The sequence below is a fragment of the Equus przewalskii genome, unplaced genomic scaffold, assembly GCF_037783145.1.
Source record: "Equus przewalskii isolate Varuska unplaced genomic scaffold, EquPr2 ChrUn-13, whole genome shotgun sequence".
In the NCBI taxonomy this organism is placed as follows: Eukaryota; Metazoa; Chordata; class Mammalia; order Perissodactyla; family Equidae; genus Equus; species Equus przewalskii.
The window spans coordinates 7765078-7782634 of NW_027228750.1; the positions used below are offsets into that span (position 1 = coordinate 7765078).

The 17557-nt window shown below is 50.8% G+C and overlaps 1 protein-coding gene across 4 annotated transcripts in view; it reads left to right on the top strand.

Moving 5' to 3' along the window:
* Positions 1–17557, top strand: part of ADORA3 (adenosine A3 receptor) — a 71335-nt gene that overhangs the window by 39684 nt on the left and 14094 nt on the right. For 2 of the 4 annotated variants that reach the window (XM_070608019.1, XM_070608020.1), the window contains one exon: positions 16084–16188. In XM_070608019.1, the coding sequence (XP_070464120.1) occupies positions 16094–16188 (95 nt within the window). In that variant the 5' untranslated portion in view covers positions 16084–16093. Of the gene's footprint in view, positions 1–11192; positions 16189–17557 lie in introns of those variants that run through there. The other 2 variants (XM_008515227.2, XM_008515228.2) reach the window with 2 other exon arrangements.

Consider the following 17557-nt stretch of genomic DNA (forward strand, 5'->3'; position numbering starts at 1 on the left):
TAGAAATGATGAAAGAAGTCTAGGCCTCGGGCAGTTTCAATTCTGCCATGAATTAGTGTTCCTGTGTGCAACTTTATACTTAGGTGCCTGGCAGTCTGTCTTCAATTACACATTTTTCTGTGTCATGGGAAGTGGTGTAATTTGCAAATTCAGTCCATTTCAGGTCCATAAAGATTTTAACAAATTAATTTTAAACAAGAAGGAGATGAAACTCAGGCAGAAGTTTGAGTTGTGATTCTGGTCTCAGCATTTTTCTAGACGGTGGCTGAAGACAAACAGCTGGAAGAGCTGCCATTTTTTCTCAAGACCTCAGCCTTCCTGTGGTTCCAGAAGAACTAGTGGAATGGATGCCCAAACCAAGGCCCACAGCACACCCAGGGGACATTGGATTGTAAAGGAGAGCTTAAATTCCTAGGCTTGGCAGAGTGGCCTAGGTCTCAGCTAATTTAGCTCCAAAAGTCTAAAAAATAGATTCTGCTCAGATAAGTAGCAGCCAGAGTTTGTAAGTTCAGAATTTGAACAGTCTTGTGGGCTGGGAGTGAGAATATATCAATGCTATTGCTTCTGGGCAAATGGATTTCAGTATGGAGTTCACGCCTTCTTTAATTAGAACTAGGAGAGAGCATGCTATAGTGACAAATACTTGGTCTTGCTGTCAGGCAAACCTTGGTTCAGATTCTGTCTCTGCTACCCGCCATCCTTGTGACCTTAGGAAAATTGCTTAATCTCTCTGAACTTCAGACTTCTTGTCTAGAGCAACAGTTCTCAACCAGAGTGATTTTGCCCCCCAGGGAGCATTTGGTAATGTCTGGAGACATTTCTGATGGTCACAACTTAGGGGTGTGGGGGCGCTACTGGCATTTAGTGGGTAGAGGCCATAGATGCTGCTAAACATGCTACGATGTGCAGACAGCCCCTGGTCCAAAATAGCAATAGAACTGAGGTTGAGAAATCCTGGTTTACAGATAACATAAACAAAGTGTCTGGCATAAAATGGGTAGGTGCTGAATCGATGGTAGCTATCACTACCAAATGATCAATTCAGTGTGGCCAGTTGAAGACCAGACTCTGGGGAAGCAAGGATCATGCAAGTCTGGCTTTGGTTCAGGAAAAGTCCCCAGCAGCGTCCTTGCAGTCCACTGGATGGTTAGTGCGGGTGCCACAGACAGGCTCACTGCAGTGGCTCTGCCTGCCCCGGGCCCGATCCCGGCTCTGCCATTTACTACAAGTGTATTCTTGGGCAAGCCGCTTAACCTCAGTCTACTTATCTACACAGTGGAGACAATAATGATACCTGCCTCAGAGATGTGTTAGGATGGGCAAAGGACAGGTCTGAACAGCATAGTAACCACTCAACTAAGATTTGCTGTTATTACAAGGGGGGTAGTGCCAAGAGGACACTGATTTTAGTAAGAAGCTCTGAACTTCTTGATATGAGATATGAAGGGGAACACAAACCGGACAGAAATGGATAATTCAAATGGCACCAGAAAGTCCATCAGCAACTCTAAGTTGTTGGGCACGGTGCCAGGTATTTATAACCATCATCTCATCAAAGCCCTTTGACCACTCTCTGAAGTGGCTTTTATTGACCTATTTCGGTCTTATTCCACAAGCAGGGAAACAGGCTCCCAACAATTAAAGTAACTTGCCCAAACTCACACGGCCCTAAGGGGTAGAACTAGGGTTTTGAATCCAGGTGTGACCCCATCCTGTTTTTGTGCCTGAGATTCAGAAGTGCTCAACTCAGGGCAAATTCCCAGATATGAAACATTCAATGAGTTGGAGGTTTTTACATCTAAGGAAAAGAAAACAAATTTAAAGCCAAGCCTCTATCTCTAGTACTGGCTGGGACATGATGGCCTGGGGCACGTGGGCATGAAAGGGGAGCAGGACACTGGTGACAGGAGCAGTCCTTGCTTTGTTCCAGTGACAACTGCTGAGGCCAGGAAAGCCACCTTGCATTGCCATGGCAGCATAACGCCACTCATGGGGAGCATTTCTTGGTAATGGCTGAGGCCTGTCAGCCTACGGAGGGAGTGTGGCCTGTGAGGTCACTCAGTGTTGGCACTTTCAGCCCCAACGAGATCTTTTCTAGAGCATTCCTGAGCGGCCCCTTCTCTCACTAAAGGTTTCGTGAGGCTAATGTTGCGTGTGTGTGTGTGTGTGTGTGTGTAGTGGGATGAGACCACAACACGCTGGGACTGAGGAGTCATCAGAACCGGGAAAAGGTGCCTGGTAGAAGCTGTGGCCTTCCTCTAAACAAACAGCTCTGTTCACATAAGGGGGGATGTGGTACCCCAAAACAGCCAAGAGGCCTGAATCTATCCCAAGATGAGCGGTGCGAAGGGGTCACACACAGTGATGCTCACGCCTGGGGCTGTGAAATGGGTGTTGTTTCACAGATCTCTGGCTTTCCTGGGGTCCCCTTCGCCCCATCTGGTGTGGGAAGGCAGCACACACGGCTTGCACCCAGAAAAGCATCTGGGCAGACCTCCCCGCTGCCTGTCTCCAGGCACAGGCGCTGGGTTTTGAGGCCTTCTCAGGAACTTGGGGCCCAGTCGCCCAGCAGAAGCTCAGGAGGAGCAAAGCACAGGCCACAAGTCCTCTGTGCCACCCTATGCCCTCTGTGTTCCCTGGGAGGCTGTGTTCTTCCCGGGCAGAAATGCTCTCCCAAGTTCACTAAACTGGTTGTTTAAATATAGGAGAGGAAACAGATGCTGGCTGGCGGAAGTCTGAGAGGACGGGGTGTTGGCGGCAGCTCGCAGAGGCTGATAAGGATGTGGGGTGTGCTCCCAGTAGGGCCTCTGCCAATTTGCTTTCGGGCCTTTCTAACATTGCCCTGAGCCACCACCATCAGAACTTGGCTCCTCCACAATCTCTTCCTCATGACTGACATGGAAAAGAGGTTATTTTTAAGCTGATCTCTGTTGACTTCCTCTTGGCCCTCACCCTTGCTCTCCTCTCTCAGAGGCCCTGAGAGCAGCTTCCTGCTTAGGCCAATTCAGCTGAGTGATACATGCAGGGTCCTGGGAGGTGAGAGCTGGCTGGGCACGGACAGGGACATGGACGAGATGGGTGCCCGGGGCAGTGTGCTGCAGGCAGAGTCCAAACCTGACTGATCTCATGACAGTATCGTCAGGGGACTCCAGCTTCAGGCTCAGGTTCTGGGGGCAGGGGGAGAGACACGTAGATCAGTCACCCACAGGAATCACGTGGAACCTGCAGTTCCAGGTCTCTCTGGGGCCATGTAAATGGGTACGGATGCTGCGCATGGGCATCACTGAGCTGATCCTGACCAGGGGCTGCCCCTGTCTGGGCCAGGCTGTGCTGACAGGACCAGCTCATCTCTGTGGTCTGCGGGGAACACCCTCTGGCGTCCCTTGGCTCACAGAGTTCCAGAGGAGTATGTCCGGCCGGGTGTACCACCAGCATCCTCAAATTGTGTCAAGGGTGAATCATACCGACAGTCCCACCCACTCCAACCCCGAGTTGGAGCAGGGGAGCTGAGCTGGCAGCCTTGTGACTTCTGGGGGATGCCCGGGAGATAAATTCCTGCGCAAAGACCTCGAGAGCTCTGCCTCTGCTGCCTGTAGCTTCCTCCAGTTCTGAGAGCCACAGCCTCAAGTGCAGCCGCGGAGCCTGACAGCTGCCTGTGACCAATGGAGCCCATGCCTCTGGCACAAGGGGCAGTTAGTTCCTCGCAGGGACCTCCTTCCCTGTCATCTGCTGGGAGGAGACTGACAGCATCCCCAGCTCTGGTGAGGGAGCGCTAGCCCCTGTCCCCTCCCCTCTCTTAGATTGACCCTACAGCCAGGGCCTGAAAACCCCACTCAGCTGGTGATTCTTTTCTCAAATAAGCAGGGCTGAGGACCGGCATGTGACAGTTTAGGAAACTGGTGCTTCCCCTCCAAGGCACACGGTAGCGGTGGCTCCGTGCTTACCAGGTGGGAGTCCTGGTTCTGCAGCCCTTTGTGAAACCAGGCCATCCCACAGGCCAGCACCAGTCCATGCAACTCTCAGAAAGGCCTTTTTGCAGGTTAGCATCTGGGGCAAGAATGAGGCCTTGACTCTAGAGAGCTCCTCTTAGAGGAAGAGTGGCCCCTGGGGCCGTCTTTCTGTTGAATTCAGGATTCTAGACTCTCAACCTCTGTCACTTACCTGTAGCTACTGGCAAAACCCACCTCTCAAGGTCACAGTGAGGTTAAACGAGCTGCTCTGGGCCAGGTGGCACGGTGGTTGGGTGAGTGGCTGCTGAGGTGGGGCTGGCTCTACCATCTACAAGTAGCGCAACCGTGGGCAAGTTATCAACCTTTCCAAATGTCACCTTCCTTACCCGCAAAAAGCAGATGTGATGAAAATGATCAGCTCTACGATAGGGCCGCACAAGGGATCAAGGGAGAGCCTGCGACAGAGCAGTGAGCGTTGTGTGGGGCCCAGAGGAAGCCCGCAGGAGGGCAGTTGCTATTACTGTGTTCCCGTCCGGGAAAGTCCTGAGCGTTCCTGACACACCCAGGCTATTGATACTTACTTTTTCCCTTCCTTTGTCATCAACCTGACATGAAGGGAGGAGGTGTGACATAGCGTCTGCATGTGTGTGTGTGTGTGCCCACGCAAACACACACTCATAGCGGGTGGGTGCTGGTACTAGTTTTAACTTTGCTTCTAACTTACCACATCTATTCCCCCTTTGGGCCTTTGTTGTCATCTGTGAAGTGGAGAGTTGGACCTATTGTTTTCTAAGATCCATTTCAGCTTTAACATAAGAGTTCCACATTTCAAACAACATTTGTCAAAGGATAAGCATAAGCTCCCCTCATCTGGTGAAGACACAGCAGCGTTAATCTTCGGCAAGTCAAGGCTGGAGGAGTTGTGAGGCCTGTAGCAGTCTTGGGGCCTCGCACCAGCCCCGGCTGCCTATTTGCCTGTTTGTGGTTCCTCTGGAGCTTGTGCCCCTTGCCCTCCTCTCCGAGGTTCTCGCATCTTCCTCTCACGGCCCCTCCCACTGCCTCCCCTCCAACCCCACCCCAACGAGGGCCCCTGGCCTCCCCGTAGACATTTCCAGTTGGTAGATGGCATGGAGTTCACATTGGTCACTTGTTCCGTTTGCTCAGAAACAACAGCCAGCATTATTGGCAGGAAATGGAGAGGGTGCCAGCTCCGGGATAATACAAAAAACCCTAGTCATGGGCATTGGGCGGGGGTGGGGCGGGGGAGGGAAGGAGCGCGGCTGGGTCGTCTTGCTGTGACCTAGAGTTCTGTTGCTCCAGCTGAAGTCAGGTCTAGCTGTCCTCTGGGAAAGGCCAGAGGAGGCCGGTTGACTCATCTTAGAGGGACAAGGACAGAGTGGGATGCTATCTTGGAAGCTGGGAGTGATGGGAGCCTAGCTCCACAGCCCAGCCCTGAGGCTGGACCCTGGACCTGGAACAAATTCTATTTCTTTGTTCCTTTGAAATCAGGAAATCATCCAGGGTTACTGAAAGTTTAGATGATGTTTGGTGTTTAGGGTCAAGAGCAACTACAAATAAATGGTATGCAAATTAAATTACGGGCCTCGTGTGCCCTTGTGTTTGCCACGCAGCTGTTTTGGCAGAGTCGGCGGTAACATTCAGCAACCCTCAAGCCCTGCACGGGGGACCTGCATAGTGGTGAATAGTGCCGAGTGATCTGCCAGGCCCTCGAAAGTGAATGACACATGAGAAATGGAAACTATGATTATTGCTTGGGGTAATCTGGCTCTTGAGGCCAGTACTGGGAGAGCTTCACCTGCTCTCTGGCAAGATGGGGGCCCAAGTGGCTCTGAGGGGACAGTGACCTGGCAGGCTGCAAGGCTGGAACTGAGGCTGCCTTTCCCCAGGCTCACCAAGGAGTCATGGGTGGGACTGTTGGGGATCCCGCCCAGCTGGCCAGCCTGTGCTTCCCCGGGGGGCGGGTGCCATCCCCAGTGCCGACAGACCACTCTGTATGGGGTAAGCAAGGCGCTTCGTCGCAAGTGTAGAGAAGGGAGAGGAAGACGTTACTGCCTCCCTAGCATCTCCTTTGGACACTTCCCATTTCTGAAGCCAGGAGCACTGATGGGGGTTGGGGGGAGATTTGGAACAGGAATAGTACCCCTCCAGGCAGAGAATGAGAGAGTCAGTGCTGAAGAAATATAGGGTCTGGGCAGCGCGTCTTTGTGGATTCCCAACAAGCCTGTATCTCATAGGCATGGAATGACTTTCCTTTAACTCAGTATTATCAAGCACCTCATAAGTGGAGCGCTGGGCCGGGCACTGGAGTGGCTGTATGGGTGAAACATTGAAACATGGACCCTCCCCAGGGGGCTTACCTACACTGGTGCCGGGGGGTGAGTGAGCACCATGGACCAGGTTCTGTGCCAGCTGCCTCACCTGTGTCACTTCACTCTGTCCACTGTCATGTATCTTTGTCATTTATCAAAGGAGAAATGAAGACACAGAGAGTAAACAATCTGTCCAACATCGTCCTTTTAGAAACAGAGTTTAAAAGAAGAAAGATGGGTGTATTTGAAGCACAGGGCTGGACCTGATAGTGATTTCTCCCCTGGAGCATGTCGGAAAGAGGAGAGTGGGACAGGCCTGGCACCTGGACCAAGAGGTGCCGGTGTGCATGCTGTGAAGCATCTCACCATAGCTGAAGGTCCTTTAGGCACGTCTGGGGTGCTCTAGGTGCAGAAAGGCATGGCTGACGCAGGGCACTGTGACTTATTGGCACCCACCACTACACCCATTAGCATGGATTGCGGGCAGACTCATCAAGGTCAAGTGCAGCAATGGAAGAAGGAGGGATCAACCATGGGCTTGGTTGGAGGGGCCCAGGCTGTATGGCTGGGGATTCAGAGAGAGGAGACCAGAGACACGAATGAGCCAGTGAAGTGGAACAGGGACAGAGCCCCTAGGGAGAGACTGAGAAAATCAGCCCTGAAGAGACAAGGGAGCGGGAAGCACATCCTTGCAGATTCCCAACCACCTGGATTCCTAACCATTTCTGCTAGCCAAGAAGCCCAACTGCTTGCTCTGGGTTTCTCCTTGGACTTGACACTCCGGGCATTGGTTTCCTCTGGTTCCCCACTCCACCCCAAATCCTTGTCTCTTGGAAACCCCACACCAAACACAGTGATCTGGGGCAAGTCACTCGACTTCGTGAGCCCCGTCATGTCATGTGTCAGACTAAACTGGCCAGCTCAGGCCAGAGGTGGTTCTAGGTCCTGCACACAGAGCAGGGACAGGACAAGTAAGGAAATGAATAAACGAGTTCTGCTTGTGAAAGAGGTAACATAGGAAACGAACAGAGTGAGACGATGGAGAGTGCATCTGTGTGCGTGGGTGTGTGTGTAACATGGCACCATTTAGATGTATCACAGAGATGAGAGAATGAAATGGGCTATTGTACATAAAAATGCTGGAACTGCAAGCTGTAATGTAAATATCAGACTGTCTCTCTAAGGGTCCCTTTGGCTAGACTCAGACTGGTTGCATGCTGTTTTCTATCTGTACTGGTTTGAGATTATAGATGCAAAAAGCTATTCTTGTTGAGAAAGAAGTCTTCCTGAATCCCTCCGCTTGCTCTTTGGATGTAGAGAACTATGGTCAGCATACTTGCCAGATGAGAAAAAGACAGACCTGAGAACAATACATTATACATTCAATGACAGTTTATTACACGTCTCCTGCGTGCCAGGTACTATTTTAGCCTTTGGTACTGCGGAGAGAAGGGAGAGTAGCGGGGAGATATAAAGATAAATAAGGCATAATTTCTTATGGAGGTTACTAGCAAGTGGGAGAAGCAATTGTGTAAATAAATAACTACAAAACAGTGTAACAAGTGCTCAAAGAGAGGAACGTGTAAGCTGACGGAGTACAGAGCGGGAAGCTATTAACTCAGCCCAGAAGCACTTCAATCCTTTGTGGAAGTAGGGGGGGTGAACATAAATAAAGATAAACCCCACCTGAGGGAATCATAATATTATGCCCTATACAGCACCACTCCTAAGGGAGCATTTACTAGATATTGCTGGATATTGATGCCTCAAGCATTGTATTGAAAGCTTTCCTCAAAGGGCTTGCTGAACCCCAGAGGACATTTTCAGTCTCGTGATTCTTCTTTTTCTTTTCCCCAAACTGATAATCTACAATATGATTGTGCACCATTTGTGGAGGAAAAAATCTTTACCCCGAAGACATGGGAGGACTGACAAGAATCTTTGTATAACAGCCTGGAATAATCAACGTGTGGACATGCCTACAAAATAAACGCTAATGCTCCTTCTAACATTCGTTTTATAGATTTATTATTTATACCTTGCCTACTTCCAAAATGGAGGGGAAGCTGCTCATAGTAAAAGGAGAGAGCAGGATAGACTCACTAACACACTAGGGGCCAAGGGATGACATGGGCGTATAGGGGCCATGAAAACCTGAGGAAAGCAGGATTACTGAGCCAGAACACCAGCTCCCGGCCTCTTGGCTTCCCACGCAAAACTGAGTTATACAAAGCTCTCCCACTGAGCACTTTAACAAAGCAGGCTAGTTTATTAAGAAAAGCAACCTCTTTTGAGCACTGAATTCCTCAGAGAAATTTATGTGAACAAACTTTCTACAAGGGACATAGTATCAGATGACATCTTCAGTCATGAAGAAATGCCGAGACATACTTCATGTGACAGCATTCTATATTTACCTTTATAAAAAGCACAGAGAAAGGGGCTGGCCGGTGGTGTAGTGGTTAAGTTCCCATGCTCCACTTTTGTGCCCAGGGTTCATGGGTTCGATCCTGGGCGCAGACCTACACATGGCTCATCAAGCCATGCTTTGGTGGCGTCCCACATGCAGAATAGAGGAAGATTGGCAGAGATGTTAGCTTAGGGCAAATCTTCTTCACACACACACACACACAAAAGGCACAGAGAATAAGGTTATCTGGGAAGGCATTTCAGCAGAGAACTAAAGTAAATATGGTTTTACAATGTCATTGTCAGGTTGTGGATTAGCTACAGGAGTAGCATGGAGAGACTGTAGTGGGAGAGATGGCTGGCCACTCGCCACGGGCCCAGAATAACGATCTTAGCTGAGCTTCAACAGAAGCTAGAGAGCAGACAGTTGACATGATGACACACTGCCCTCAGTTAGACGGCTGATGTAGGAAACAAGAATTTCTGCCCAAAATGACAATTTGGGAGCTGGAACTGTTTTCACGTGGTTCATCGGGAAGGGCCAGGGCTTTGAAGCCAAGATAGACTTGGGTTTGGGTCCCAGCTCTGCCACTTACTGGTTGTATTGCCCAGAGCAAGTCACAAGTTGTCACCAAGCCTTAGTTTCCTCATCTGTGAAATGGATCTGGTAATACTCACTTGCAGGGTTGCTGTAGCATTGTAAACGATGCGTGTAAAAGCCTTGGCAGAGTGCCTGGCACATGTTAGTGGGCATTCTGTCAATGACAATTCTTAGGATAATAAAGATGAAAGGTCTTGTGGACTGGGAGGCGAAGACACATGTCATCAAAACAGAGGAGGTCACTTACCTCCTGCCAAGGCAGGAGGGTTTGCTCCCCATTCATTAAGGAGTGTCATCACGTTTGTTAGGTCGAAGATAAGAAGAGGGCTAGGACCCGGCCCTGATGTAAACATTTAGGATCAGCAGTTGCTCTATTCAGACTTCGTTCCTACTCCTTCTGGTGTTTAGTTAAAGGGCGTGGGGGTCAACATCTGGATCTACAGAAGGCCCACCTGAAATCAGGGCCTGAGGCCTGACCTCTGTGTGGACTGGGGAGACGTCCAGTGTGGGTGATTAGAAGCCTGGGGCTGTGACGCAGAGCAGGCTGGGTTGTGAAGGCGTTCTGAGAAATCACGGGTTCCGAAAGACAGAAAGTTCGCGAGCAAAGGCCAGGAAAATTGACCAGTGGGCCCTGTGCCCATAGAAGGAAGAGGAGAGGGCAGAGATTGGCAGGGGCTGAGGGAGGGAACAATGATGTAGGTAGACAGGGAGCTAACCGTCCCAGTGGGACCTCCCACCGGCAAGCCCTCCGGGCTCTCTGTTTTCCACGGAGCGAGGAGGCCAGAGATGGGTTCCGTCCTCACTGCCTCTTTCCAGTTGTGCATCCTGGAGTGGATATCTCCACCTCTCTGCCTCAGTTTCTTCTTTTGTGAGATGAGACGAGTACCTGCCTTGTGGAGTTGTATTAATTTAGCGAGGTGGAGTGTGCAAGGAGCTTTGCACACTAGGAAGGAAAACACGAGTATTGTTTTTGTTGGAACACTCACAGGTTTGAAAGAAGAGGATTGAATTTGGTACCGCCCAGGGATATTCTATGGGAGGGGACTGAATTTAGGCAGTTGGCAATCTATCCTTGTCTCCCTTGGCCTTAACTCTCGCTTCTTTCCTTTTCCCCACCATCTGAGGTTGCTGGTTAAGTGCTTGAAGGGGCTCCTCTGGGTTCTCCTCGTTTTCTTTCTCAGCCTGCGTCCTGAGTGACAGTGGAAATGTGCTGCCACCTGGTGGTCAATGCTGAGCATAGCGCCCCTGCCAGGACACAGGCACAAGCCTTGCAGACGCTTGAGGCTGATGCTGGGAACCCACGACTTCCTCGCCTTTTAAGTGTATAGAACCTGGAACAAATTGAGTTAGCTGAACCCTTCTCTGGAGTCTCCACCAGGGCCCGGGGGCCTTGTGACACACTCGACGTGGGTGGGGGTCTGGTGGGTGGGGCATGGGCGCCTGGAGGAGTTCCCCTTCTCTGGGCAGGATTTCCTGTTGCTCAGAGTACAGGAACCTTGACCTTTCCCTCCCATCGCCACTGGGTCTGAGTCTCCTGAACTCAGACTACAGGCCTCGGGAGCCCTGGCTCCTTGACCACAGCTCGGGTGGCTCAAGTCACTGGGCCCTAGCAAGACGCCCTCTGGGGACAGCGGCTCCAGATCAGCCCCTGGAGGAAGGCATCTGAAGGGCCCAGCCTCCTCCCGCTGGGCTGACTGGGAGGAGGAGAGGGAGGAGTGCTGGGTGAGGGGGAGTGACGGCAGGACCCCTTCCTGGAGTGCCTCTGAGCTCTCGTCCTTTCTAAGCCTCTGCTGTTGGCTAGCAAGCACAAAGCTCTGTAAAAACATAAGGCTTTAGGGAAGTGGCGAGGGGGCCAAGAGGAAGTGAGCAAACTGATTTTGTGCAACTCTGCCGCCAGCAGTCAGTCAGTGAGAGCCAGCCGCCACCTTCTGCCCACCAGACATCCTGTCTCAGTGCCTCCTGCACCGGTTCTGGGGCTCCAGAGTCCTTTCCTGGGCCCCCATTCAGGCGCATCTTGCTACCGCAGCCTGGTTGCGGGGGTTTCCCAGGCTTTTCTGAGAAGCTGCAAAGGATCAGATGAACCGTCTCTGGCTAACCACGCAGGATGTGAACCAGACCCCAAAGGCAAGATTGTAGCCTTGTGGTTGTGCTGTGTCCAGTTGTGCCAGCCCAAGGAGGCTCCAGGCCGGGGTTTGGGACAGGTGAGGCCTTTCCCAAGGCCTCCAGTTGCTTCCCCTGCCATTCAGGCCCACGGTTCCTCCCAGATCCTGGCTTCCTCCAGGAAGTTCAACTTCTTTTAGTAGAATTGAAGCAGACATGGTCCTTCTTTTAGATGGGAAAATCTCTTGAGTCATATTTCACTTATAATTTATTTTATTTAAAAATAATTTTTTTGGCACGTTGATCCCGTGAAAGGTTTCTTTCTGGCCAGAGCGCCTCCTGGGGCTCTGGCCCCCCCGGTGGCCTTGTACAAGCATCTCTCGGATTCCTCCATCTCTTCCTGACTCAGAGCTGGTGCTAGACCTACACTGCCCTTGAGCTCTGTGCCTGCAGTCTTGGTGGCCACTTTCTTTTCCAGACGGGAGGTTAGAACCTCCCATTGGTAGTGTGGCGACATGAAGTCCAGGGGCTCCTTGTACTTGTGAAAGCTTCATGTGGTGGCTCACTTGCTCATTCATTTACCAAGGGCTGTGGTTCAGAACCTGGGCTCTGAAGCCAGGGGCCTGGGTTTGAAGGCCAGCTCTGCCATTTCCTAGCTGTGCAACCCTGGGCAGGTTACTTAACCCTTCTGAGCCTCAGTTTGCTCAGCAGTAATGACAGTATCCAATTCATCAGAGAGCATTGAATGAGAGCATGTGAGTAAAATGCTTAACATGCTAACTGGTATAATGGAAAGTGCTTAACAGGTCCTAGTTGATATATTGGTGTTGTACACTCGGTGCTGGCTGTATGCCTCTGGTTCACTCAGGCGCTTTCCCATCCGTTCATTTATCAGTTTACCAAGCACCTCCTCTCTGCCAGGCATTGTGATGAGGGTAGGAAACGCAGAGATGAGAAGTGAAGGTGCGTGCCCTCCATGAGCTTACAAGATAATGGGGGAGGGCTGTATAAACACAGCATGTTGGGGTCCCAGAGCGGGTGGTATCTGGGAAGTTTTCTTCAATGTCCTGTGTGAGAAGAGTCTTGAAGGAAAAGTGCCTGTGTTCCAGGTGGACGCGGGGGAGAAACACCTTCCTGGCTGGAAGGGAGTATGTGCACAGGGGTGTGGGAGTGGAAGAGCAGGCCCCTGGGCCGCCTGTGCTCAGCATGGGGGCGCTTATGGTTTCTGGGGGAACCAGGCGACAGGAAGCTGTGGAGGCTGGGAGACTCCGGCGCCATTTCAAAAATGGGGGCAGCTTGGAGGCTGTAGGGGGACTCGCATCTGGGGATGGGTTAGGAGGCAGTCTCTACGTGAGAAATGATGAGGAAAGTTACTTAATCAACAGTGGCTGTGGGCTGTGGATAAATGAGGTGACCATCTGCCCTGGCATCTCTGTCCTCTGTCCCCAACTGCCCTTTGGTGTTCAACCTAGAGTGAAAAGGATAGGCAGGGCCCGTCCCAGGCCAAAATGTTAAGTGACTGTGAGAGCCTTACCCTCACCCCTCAGATCGCCCCCCTGAGCAGCGATGGGCTCTGTCTACTCAGAACACATAAAGAAAAGGCTTCCCATGTTCATGGAGAGGAAATTCCCCAAGTATGTGCAGAGAATTCTGGAAACAGAATCCCCAGGTAGGAAGAAGGAGGTAGGTCGGTGGCCCCAAGTGTGTCCCCTGCCTCTCCGTTTGCCTGTGGGTTATCCTCTCACGGGCTACCTGTCCCCACCACGCTGCTCTTGTGACCCGTGCTTGGACAAAACTCCTCTCTTTGGTTCTTCTAACCCAACCGAGATAGGCTGGTCCCAAAAGGACTCACCTGGGTCCTAAAGGAGAAGAAAGGGGCAAGAATCCAAAACCACACACATCAGGTTTCCATCTCTAGCTGTCAAATCCATCCCTGTCACCTCAGTCCACTTCCCGTGGGCCAGGTCCATCGCTCAGGCACTCTTCCTGGCCCCCACCGCCTCTCCCCTCCCCCGGCTCCTGGCCCGTAACCACACAAGGGCCTCTCTCTCTTTTTTCCAAAATGTGGGAGCTGTCCATTGTGCGACCAGCTCTCAAACGTAGAGCAAAGGTCTGTGCTCCCCTCTGCCACAGGGGGGCCCTCCCTCTGGCCTTGGCCTCCCCTTGTTGGGCTGTGAGGCAGACCAGGGTTGCCAAGCCCTCCAGGAACCCTGCTCCTTGGCTGTACAATCGCCACAACCGGGCAACACGACTCGTCCCTGTACCAGAGGGTCTTTCTCTCACATAAGCTTCTTTGGTGCTACTAGGTGGCTGAGGGTCGAGCGGAGGGTACATTTTGTACAGCGAGTCACCAAGATTCAATGATTGCTTTAGGGTGAGAATGACTTGGGTCGGTAGCACGCAGCCTTCTAGAAATCGCTCCCTGTGGCTTCCTTCTCCAAAGCAGAGATAAAAAAGCAGTGGCAGTAGAAACATTCATGACAGGCCACATTGGAGGCTTGGGAAGCTTCTCGAGTTCCCACAGTGCAGGGATGCGGGCACTGGGACATTGCAAAGTGCCAGAGACACGGAAATGCAGTTGGAGAGGGCTGCCCCTTCATGTCTGGGGAGTTCTTTCGGAGAAATGGCAAGTCTAGTGAGGGTGAGCAAGGCTTCAGATAAGCTTGGACCGACCTGGGAGGAGGCGGGGGAATCAACGGGTGACGTAGAAGCAGAAAACTGAAGAAGACCCTGGCAGGCCCCGTGCTGAGGCATCTTGCCCGCGCCCCTGTGAAAAGCATTTGCTAGTAAACACCAGAACAACACTGTTGTTATCGTTGCATTTTATTTTTGGCTGTACATAGACTGGTGCTTAGGGTAAATGCTATAAACTCTTCAATCCGCTGTGTGGGCTTAGGTCCAACTGTCCCTTTTGCTGTCTCTCTAAATAATCACTTTGGGGGGGCACCGAGACACTTAAACTAGGTGGACCCCAAATAACAATTGCATTCAACTGTCTGGTTCCCAGGAGTTAAGACTAGGGGAGCAACTTCAGGGAAAGAATCTGATTCCCAGGCAGACACCCGTTCCTGCAGCGTGGGAGTGGGGTGCGGGGCACGAGGGTAGGAGGTTATGCCGTGTGATCATGTGCGCAGCATGGTGCCCTTTCCCTCCTTTCTGCATGGCTGGTCATCCTGTCATCCTGTTGTTCCTCAAATAGATTTGACCCAGGCTGGTTGCTAGTGTGAGGGCTGGTGGATGTGTGGGTAGAGAAGGGGAGATGGAGGCTCAGCAGCTGTGATGCTTATGGGAGGAGTTGAAGTTTTGTTCTTCTGAGCAGGGAATCTTAGCTTGTCCCTTTGGCACAAGATCTTTGATACCAAGGCCGGGTTCCAGCTGTGCCCAGCAGAGTCGACTCACACGGTCAAATCTCAGTGCTTGCTGTTCTGCGTTGTCTTTGCCCATTCAGGCTGATATAACCAAATGCCAAAGACTTATAAGCAACAGAAATTTATTTCTTACAGTTCTGGAGGCTGGGAAGTCCAAGATCAAGGCATCAGCAGAATCCATGTTTGATAAGGACCCACTTCTTGGTTCATAGATGGTGGAAGGGGCAAGGGAGCTCTGTGGGGTCCCGTAAGAACACTAATCCCATTCATGAAAGCTCTACTCTCATGACCTAATGACCTGCCAAAGGCCCCACTTCCAAACACCATCACCTTGAGGACCAGATCTCAATGTATGAATTCTGGGAGGACACAAACATTCAGTCTATAGCATGCACTAAGAAAGAATAAATTCTGGCTGAGGTTAGAGGCTGCCGCTAAAGTCTATTACTTGTTCCTCTGCATTCCCTGCTTGCCTCTTTATCACAAGATCTCTCTGCTAAGCTAGCAGAAAGCCAGAATACTGCATAGTCAGGGCTCCCAGCTCCTCTCCCACCCAGTGCTACACTCTCATCTGGCCCATGTGTCTCCATGCCGCTCACACCCCCTCCTCTGTTCTTTCCTTCTTCTTGCTGAGTGTTCTTGGCTCTGTGCTTCCTCTAAGCCCATCTCACTTCCTGAAACACCCTTGAAGAGGCCTGCTTATCTCGATGGAGCTTGAGTAGCCCTCTGGGGGCAGGGGAAGGCAGAGGCCTTGAGCGTGTCTGTCTGGGGAACTAAGAGCAGCAGCACTTTCAGATTCAGTCCACATAGAGCTGTCCGCCAGGCTTCCAGGAACCCAGGGATGCGTGGCCTACAAAGGGGCTGGAAGTGATTGCCCTCTGATGGGCTCTTTCTAAGGAGAGGGAGTCCTGCAAGAGAGCGCCCCACCAGAGAAGAGAAGGAATGGTCAAGTTGTGAGTTTTAGATGGTTGCTGCTGTACTTGGACCTCGGGCAAGATGTCTGGCAAGAGCTAGGCTCACCAGCCCACACAGATCCTGATGGCATGCTTGTCCCCTGGGAAGCTCCTCTGGGAAAGCAAGATGCCTGTCAATGGCACTGCCCTGTCGTGGGCCACCGCTACCTACATCACTGTGGAGATTCTCATTGGGCTCTGCGCCATAGTGGGCAACGTATTGGTCATCTGGGTGGTCAAGCTGAACCCCAGCCTGCAGACCACCACCTTCTATTTCATCATCTCCCTAGCCCTGGCAGACATTGCTGTTGGCGTGCTGGTCATGCCTTTGGCCGTTGTCATTAGCCTGAGCATCACAATCCACTTTTATAGCTGCCTTCTCATGACCTGCCTGATGCTTGTCTTCACCCATGCCTCCATCATGTCTTTGCTGGCCATTGCTGTGGACCGATACCTGCGGGTCAAGCTCACGATCAGGTAACCTCTTCAAGAGGGGTGGTGGAGCAGTGATGGGGTGCCTGGGAAATGGGGATACAAAGTGCAGATCCCAGACCCTTTGAGTGAAAACAAATCCAAATTGGCCTCTGCACTTGAAAGAGGACACTCAATTTCTTCTCACCATTTGGCATGTGTGAGGTTTAACAATGATGAGCTGAGACTCAGAAACTAGAAACAGAAGAATTCTCCCTTTGCTCTCCACCGACTCTGGGAGTATATGCTCCATCCCCCAAGGGAGCTAAAGAAGATGAAAGCTTGATGCATTTTTAATTAGTAAAAAATGCTCTTGACTTTTAGAAATGATAGAAATGTACTAGACAAGATAAGGAACAGAGAGCTAAGGATAAGAGGAGATAAATTGATAGTTCTGTTCTTTGCCAATGTAAGTTATTTTAAAAGTTATTTTAACTTTGCTTCCTCTTCTATGTTGAGAAGGGGGTCAAAAAATTTCTCCATTGCAGAAAGTAGTAACAACCTTTCATGTGACCATGTGAACTGAACATCCTGCCAAATGAAGAAATCTGATTCCCCAGCTGTCCTGAACTCCATCTCCTCCCATCTGGTGTTTCTCCTCCATCCTCTTGGGAGAGAGCATGGCAAGGGAGCTAGAAACAAGCTCTCGATACAAACAAGCCTGGGTTCAAAACCCCGATCTTGAGATCTGATCTTGGGCAGGTTATTTAACTTTCTCTGCTTCACATCTCGCAGTGGTTAAGATGCTCTTAACTCAGATCTCTTTTCCGTTTAGCTCCACCACTTCTAGCTTGCACGAGATACTTACTTGTCTGTTTCATTTTTTTCACCTATAAAGTGGAGATAATAATCTCATCTTCCTCATATGATTAAATGGGTTAATACATGTAAAGCTCTTAGAAAAAAATGCCTGGCACACAGTCGATGCTCAATAGACAGTAGCTATAACTATTATTATTTTCAGCATTGCCATTAATGAAATGGAGATTATCATAAAAATATCTCCAGTTCGTTGTGGGATTTCATTGAGATAAAGTCTACTGAGTACATAGTTGGTACTTAACAAATTCAGTTTCCTTTTTGCAGACAATAGGGTGTTGTCAGGAAGGATGGTTTAAGGAGAAATGGTAACTCTCGTTCGATGAGTCTTTAAAGTTCTCAGAAGCCCTTCACCACCATCGCAACTCCATAGACTCATTTAACTCAAACACCAAGTATGGATGCCAGTGCAAACAGAGACGCAGGGGCGGGCACATGTCGAGGGGAAGAGCAGAGGGGCATAGTCTATTTACGGGCATCAGCATCATAGCCAAAATAAACAATGCGCTTCACAGGAGACAAACATGCTTTGAGGGGTTTATTTCTCACCTAGTAG